This window comes from Salvia miltiorrhiza, chromosome 6, assembly GCF_028751815.1.
Source record: "Salvia miltiorrhiza cultivar Shanhuang (shh) chromosome 6, IMPLAD_Smil_shh, whole genome shotgun sequence".
NCBI lineage: Eukaryota > Viridiplantae > Streptophyta > Magnoliopsida > Lamiales > Lamiaceae > Salvia > Salvia miltiorrhiza.
This window is the reverse complement of record NC_080392.1, coordinates 7,443,975-7,451,507: the sequence shown is the minus strand read 5'-3', so window position 1 is coordinate 7,451,507 and position 7,533 is coordinate 7,443,975. Positions and strand designations below refer to the sequence as shown.

The 7,533-nt window shown below is 36.8% G+C and overlaps 1 protein-coding gene across 1 annotated transcript; it reads left to right on the top strand.

Moving 5' to 3' along the window:
* Nucleotides 1-355: 355 nt before the first annotated feature.
* On the top strand, nucleotides 356-3,332 carry LOC130990428 (uncharacterized). Its single transcript, XM_057914662.1, has 3 exons — nucleotides 356-2,494; nucleotides 2,594-2,950; nucleotides 3,165-3,332. Exons 1-3 carry the CDS (start codon nucleotides 356-358, stop codon nucleotides 3,330-3,332), a joined length of 2,664 nt encoding a protein of 887 aa, XP_057770645.1.
* Nucleotides 3,333-7,533: the final 4,201 nt, after the last annotated feature.

The following is a 7,533-nucleotide window of genomic DNA, read 5'->3' as shown; positions in this document are numbered from 1 at the left end:
TGTGAATACCACAATTCATACGGGCATTATACCAAGCATTGCGGGCATCTTAAACACCAACTGGAGCTTTTGGTGCGTTAGGGTAATCTAGACCAGTTTATAGCCAAAGGGAACGAGGGCCAAGGTCAAAGTCCAGAGCAGGGAAATGACCGGAGGCAGAATCAGGGGAATAACAGGGATCGTAGGCCAGAGGAAAATCGTGACAATCGCAGAGGAGCAGTAGAGGTCGGGTACCCCCTTCCCATTCCGAAGAGAAGTACACATGATCTTTGGGGAAAATGGGATACCAACGCCCAATAGAGCCAAAAAACAAGTCGTACGCGCAGTGAAATTAGGGTATTATCCCAAGCAAGTGATGGAGATTACAGATGTAGCAGAGGAGTCAACCATCACCTTCGGATCAGAGGATCTAAGAACGCTTATGTACCCCCACGACGATGCGCTGTTAATCACAGCCGACATAGCCAGTTGCATTGTCCATCGTGTTTTCGTAGATTCGGGCAGCGCAGTGAATATTCTATATCTGGAGTGTCTCCAGAACATGGGGATCGAAGCCAACATCGAGCCAACGAACGCTCCTTTATTCGGATTTGGGGGAGAAATGGTTATGCCAATAGGGTTTGTGGAGTTGTCGCTAAGTCTTGGCTGGGCGGATGCCAGCAAAACCAGGGGGATACGATTCTTGGTGGTGGATATGCCGAAACCATCCTACAATGTGATACTCGGACGTCCTGCTTTGACGGCATTCAGAGCAGTTATCTCGACGTTCCACTTGAAGATGAAATTCCCCATTGGAGGGGGAAGAGTGGGAGAAGTATGGGGTGATCAGAAAATGTCTAAAGAATGTCACGTGCGGATGCTCACACATTCGTCGGGGCAGAAAAGGGAAAGGTCAGCAGAGGGACCAGACACCCGGAAAAAAGGGAAGGTGGGCGATGTTGCTGCTCCGGCAGAGGAACGGCGAGAGCTGACAGAATTGCTAAATGATCGGGATAACACAGAGAAATCTGCCTTAATATCCACCAGTGATGTTTGCAATATGATTGAATTATTTCCAGGGCGAGAGGGATTTCAGACCAAAATCGGGTCCTCTATGAACGAACAGATCAGAGAGGAGCTAATCTGCTGCCTTCAGAGAAATGCGGATGTGTTTGCCTTCAGCACAGCCGACTTAAAGGGTATCGACAGAGGGCTGGCAGAACATTGCCTCAATCTGGATACTAATGTTAAACCGGTGAAACAAAGAACAAGACACTTTGGGGCCGAGAAAGACGCCGCAATAAGAGAACAAGTACATGGGCTCCTTGACGCGGGCCATATCACGGAAGTACAATACCCGGAGTGGATTTCGAACGCCGTAATGGTGGCAAAGAAAACAAATACTTGGCGAATGTGCGTGGATTATAGGGACTTGAACGCTGCTTGTCCAAAGGACCATTATCCTTTGCCGAGGATTGATCAGCTCGTGGACTCTACCTCCGGTTGTGCGCTGCTATCAATGATGGATGCATATCAGGGTTATCACCAGGTTAAAATGCACAAAGGGGACATTGCTAAAACAGCTTTCGTCGTCTGCTGTGGGGTTTTTGGCTGGAGGAGCATGCCATTCGGACTGAAAAATACGGGGGCCACGTATCAAAGGATGATGGAGAAAATATTCAAAGAACAACTTTCGAAGAACATATCAGTCTATGTGGACGACATGCTAGTGCGCAGTGTCAGAGCAGAGGATCATGTCTCTGACTTGGAGGAAGTTTTTACGGTCATCAGAAATCACCGGCTCATGCTTAACCCGGCGAAATGCACTTTTGGGGTCACTACGGGCAAATTCTTGGGATATAAAGTTACTCCTGCAGGAATCGAAGTTAACACGGATAAGGTCAAAGCCATCATGGATATGACACCTCCCAGAGGGATCAAGGAGGTACAGACTCTAAACGGGCGTATCACTGCTCTGAGCAGGTTCATCTCACGATCAGCAGAACGGAGCTTGCCATTTTTCAAGATTCTGAGGAAGGGGACTAAGTTTCAATGGACAGCGGAATGCCGAACAGCCTTTGACGATCTCAAGGCTTACTTAGCAGAGCTCCCAACTCTGACCAAGCCAGTGCCCGGGGAAATATTATATCTATACATAGCAGTAGGGGAAGAATCGATCAGCTCAGTACTTATCAGAGAAGAGGGAAATCATCAGAGACCAATTTACTTCGTCAGTAGGGTTATCCAAGGCCCCGAACTAAATTATTCAGAAATTGAAAAGGCTACTCTGGCAGTCATGGTCACGGCTCGGAAATTGAGGCCTTATTTTTTATCACATCGGGTAGTGGTGCGAACTGCATTACCCTTCAGACAAGTGTTGGGGCGGCCGGATTTGTCAGGGAGGATGGTGAAGTGGGCTGTGGAATTAGGGGAATATGACGTGGAATATGAGCCAAGGATGGCTATCAAGGCGCAGGCCCTTGCGGACTTCATTCAGGAAACTACTCGCCGTCCTGTACAAGAATTTTGAATAGTCTTCGTGGACGGATCAGTCACGAAGGAGGGGTGTGGGATCGGAGTGTATGTTGTCTCTCCAAGATCAGAAGTGTATCAGTTTGCCATCAAGTTTACTTGCAAAATATCCAACAACGAGGCTGAATATGAAGTCGTGGTCAGAGCGGCGCACATTTTGTCAGAGCTGCGAGCTGAGTGTGTCATCATCAGAACTGATTCACAGTTGGTGGCTCAACAATCCTCAGGGGGCTATCACATTAAAGAAGATTGGATGCGGGCATATCATAATAAGATCAATGAAATGAAGAAAAAATTCATGGAGTTCAAAATCGAACAGATTTCCCGGGAGGAAAACACCAAGGCAGATTTATTGGCGCGAGTCGCCAGCGCAGTGGAACAGACGTGGAGCGACGAGATTACGCTGCTCTGTGACACCAGAGAAATGGAGACTTCGCAGGTTTTCGCGGTAGAAATTCGGGATGACTAGCGGGCCCCAATCATACACTTTCTTAAGACAGAGGAACGGTTGCACAAAGAATCCAATCAGATGGCTCGTTATGAGAATTATTGCTTGATTAATGATCAACTCTACAAACGCTCTTTCACCCACTCTCTACTAAAATGCTTATCTCCTGAGGACGCTAACTTTGCTTTAAAATAAATTCATGCAGGTTGTTGTAGCAAACACACGGGATTCAGGGATCTCATACGAAAAATCATCCGGGCAGGGTTCTACTGGCCAACCATCACTAAGGATGCCAGAGAGTTCGTTCGCAAATGTGAGGCTTGTCAGCGGCATGCGGGAAAAATCAATGTTCCGGGAGAAACCATGGGAGTAATGTATGCTGCGTGCCCATTTGACAAATGGGGCATAGACATCGTTGGGAAATTTCCTACAGCACCAGGGGGCAAATGTTTTCTCATAGTAGCAGTGGATTACTTCTCCAAGTGGGTGGAAGCTGAGGCTGTGGCGAAGATCGACGAAGTGACAGTGGAGCGGTTCATCTGGCGAAATATATGTTGCCGATATGGAGTCCCCAGAATCATCGTGTCAGATAATGGAACCCAATTCACAGGGCAGAGGATTGTTGATTTATGTGATCGCATGGACATAACACAACGATTCGTGTCAGTGGCTCACCCGCAAGCAAATGGGCAAGTGGAGTTGGCGAACAGATCAATTTGTGAAGGGATCAAAAAACGGCTGAACCGGAGCAGAGGGAAGTGGGTCGAGGAGTTGGACACCGTACTCTGGGCCTATCGTACTAGCCCAAAGACGGCAACTGGCGAGACACCTTTTACCCTGGTGTATGGATCAATTTTTGTCTTTATGAATTGATCATTTCTTCATGTTCGTCGATTGTATAGGTATCCCGAGGGCTTGCTGCGCGGCTGCTTCTTTCCAGATTGTCCAAATAATCTTCAAGCATGTATTGAAGACGTTGGCAGCTTCTTTCTTGGTGACGTACTTCAATTTACCGTTCGAACTGCGTTGCAACAGCTACTGCGCAATTTGATTTCTTTTGTCATTTGATATTTTAACACTCTCTCTTTGTTCCGCCATTTTGTGGAGTTGGCTGAATTAATGAGTTCACCAACCTTCCCCATGTATTTATTGACTCATTAAGTAGATAGGTACATTTGAAATATTCCCACCAAATATTTTGGAGGGTTTTAGCACAAAATGGCGCCATTATTTAGGAGTAATGTAATCTGCCAGATTTTTTAGTATGAATAAATCCAATTCTTCTTGAGTACCGAAAATTGTGCCAATTGATTTAAGTGTTTTCCTTTAGTTATGAATAATTCCACATGTGGCAGAATTTTTAGTATGAATAAATCCACTAAGTAAAACCATTAATTGTACCGAAAATTATGTTTCATTAAAGAAACAAATATAGCTTGTTAAAAACAAAAGGAGTAATTTAAGTAAATGAATTAGAATAATGTCAATAGCTTCAACTTATCAAAGAATGATTAGTATAAGTAATCACAATACATTAACACTACCCTTTTGGTCTTTTACACCACTTTTTTCAGCTTTCTTAGTTTTCGTGCCGACCACCAAATGGGTAGTTGATTGGTGGACGGAGGGAGTAACTTTTTCTTCAGCTCACTGCTTCCTTTGGCCTCTGGGGTTTTACGATTTACGACATCATTACTCTTGACTCTTGTGCCGCATAATTATTTCAGTAATAAATCTTCTTTCCTCGCAAATATTTTATACTCCACCGGTAAAATTTATTGCTCCATCCCGTCACTAAAAAAATACCAGTTTCATAATAATAAATCTGTGCAGTCACATTGTGGGTATCCACAAATTAGTATACTAAAAAAAATCTTAATTTGTTTAATTTATTTTTTTAAATAAAAATAGAATTTAATTATTTTATTATATTCTCTACATTGTATTTATTCTTTTATATTTTTTATTTATTTTTTAATAAAAATAAAAAAATTATCAAAAAATTGCAAAAAAATAAATTAAATTATTTTCTATTAGATAAATTGTGGGTGGCCACTATGTGGCTGTTTAACATCACTCATTTCATAATGGCATGAATTTTATTAATAAATTGTTTGGTGTGTTGTGGATGGAACAAGTATTTTATTTTATTGTGTTAGTGATAATAATATCATTTTTATTGTATTTTAAATTGATTAATTTAGATGAGTGGTGGATTCAATAATGAAAATAGTACAAAAAATTTTTTTCGGATATTTTCGTTTATACTATTGTATTAATTTTTGGGTATTTTGCTCATTATTATTATTATTACAATAATAATGAGCGACTCTTACTAAAATTATATATATATATATATATATATATATATATATATATATATATATATTCAGTCCCAAGCTCACAATCGTATTCATATTCATATTCATATTCATACTAGTGCGCAACCCGTCGAAATTCGACGGGAAATTATTTTAACTTATTATATAAATTATTTTTAAATTTATTTAATTTAAGATAATATAGTTGAAATTATATTAATTTGAATCATATTCCTCAATTAAATGTTAATTTTTTGTTAGAATAATAAATATTCTTTTTATGTAGATTTTTATTTAATAATATTTTGAAAAATGTATCGATATTGAAAATTTTATTTCATCTTAGCATCATCTCATCTGAACCTTGTAGGATCATATCATAATCTAAATTTTGGAAGACAACAACTAACGTTTGAACATTAGACTTTTGAGTATCATCTCATCTAGACCTTAAAATACAAAAAATAAACTTTTATGCGTCAAGTTTTTTTAACATCACTATGTGGAGCTTTAAAAATCAAAGTTGACTTGTGAGATTGTATGATTTGGAGCTTCTAACATCATAACTAACTTGTAAACATCATTTTGTATGGAACTTAAAAAAATCTTGACAAACTTTTATGCATTATTAGTTCTATTTAATACTCCCTCCGTCCCCAAAATAAGTTCCTCTTTGGGGACGGCACGGGTTTTAAGAAAAAGTGGTAAAAGGTATGGATAGTGGAGAAAAATATGTTATAATTAGTATTGGGAATGGTGAAAAGGTGAAAAAGTGAAAAGTAAGAATAAATAAAGTATTATTAGTGGTGGGGTAGTTGTCCAAAAATGGAAAGAAAAAAAGAGGAACTTATTTTGGAGACGTCCCAAAAAGGAAAAAGATGAACTTATTTTAGGGACGGAGGGAGTATTATAATTGGGTTCCAAGAATCATCTCGTTTGGAGTTGAAAAAAATAAATTTAACTTGTGAGTATCATCTCATTTGAACTTTGAATGACCACAATTAAGTTACAAGAATTATCTTGTGTGTAGCTTTAAAGATCATTATCATCTTTAGCTTGTAAGATCATAACTAACTTCTAAACATCATCTTGTATGCAGCTTGAAAAATCTTGACAATGTTTTGTGCATTATTTCATGTGGAGCTTGAAATATCATAATTGAGTTTCGAGCATCATTTCGTTTGAAATTTGAAAGAATAAAATGGACTCGTGAACATTAATTATCTTCAAATCTTGAGTTTCGAGCATCATTCCGTCTGAAAATTGAAAGAATAAAATTGACTCGTGAACATTATCTTGTTTGAAGTTTGAAAGACCATAACTAAGTTTTGAAAATCATCTCGTGTATAGCTTATGAAAGTTGACACGAGATTCAAATTATATTAATTTATTTAGTAATTTAATTGATAAATTTTCATAAAAAAACTATGTTGAATCCAAATTTTAATTTTAAAATTTTATACAAAATATATTATTTTATAATCAAATTAAATTGAAGAAATAATTTACTTAATCAAACCAATTTATTTTTTCAAATTAAATTAATTAGACCATGTATTTAATTAAATAAATTTTGTCAAATTAAATTGACAAAACAATTCAAATTGTATTAGTCTCAATCATTCTGCCAATTAAATGTAAATTTTAAATTTGGAGAGCAAGAGCTTATTCTTGTATAAGTTTTATTTTGGTGAAATCTTATAAAAATACTCAATGTGAAATGAGGTGATTTATATGAATTATTCGCTCGATTGAGATTATTATAATTTTGATACATGATTAAAGATTTCTAATATATTTTAACATCATATCATCTGTTCTTTATCTAAATTCTTCATTTATGCATTATTAATTTCATAATTTATCTATTATTATTATTATTATTATTATCATTATTATTATTATTATTCTTATTATTATTATTATTATTCTTATTATTATTATTATTATTATTATTATTATTATTATTATTATTATTATTATTATTATTATTATTATTATTATTATTATTATTATTATTATTATTATTATTGGACGAACAGAAACAAATAAAGTTTGCAGAAATGAAAAATATATTTTTCTTCCCTATATAAATAAAATGTATGGATTTATTTTATAAAAAATAAAAATAAAATCTTAATTATTTTGATAGACATAAAATAAGATTTTGTTTTAAAGTAATCAGTTTATAGAATTTGTGCCTTATTATGCAAATATGTAAATCAATGATCGGACCCGTTTATAATTTACATA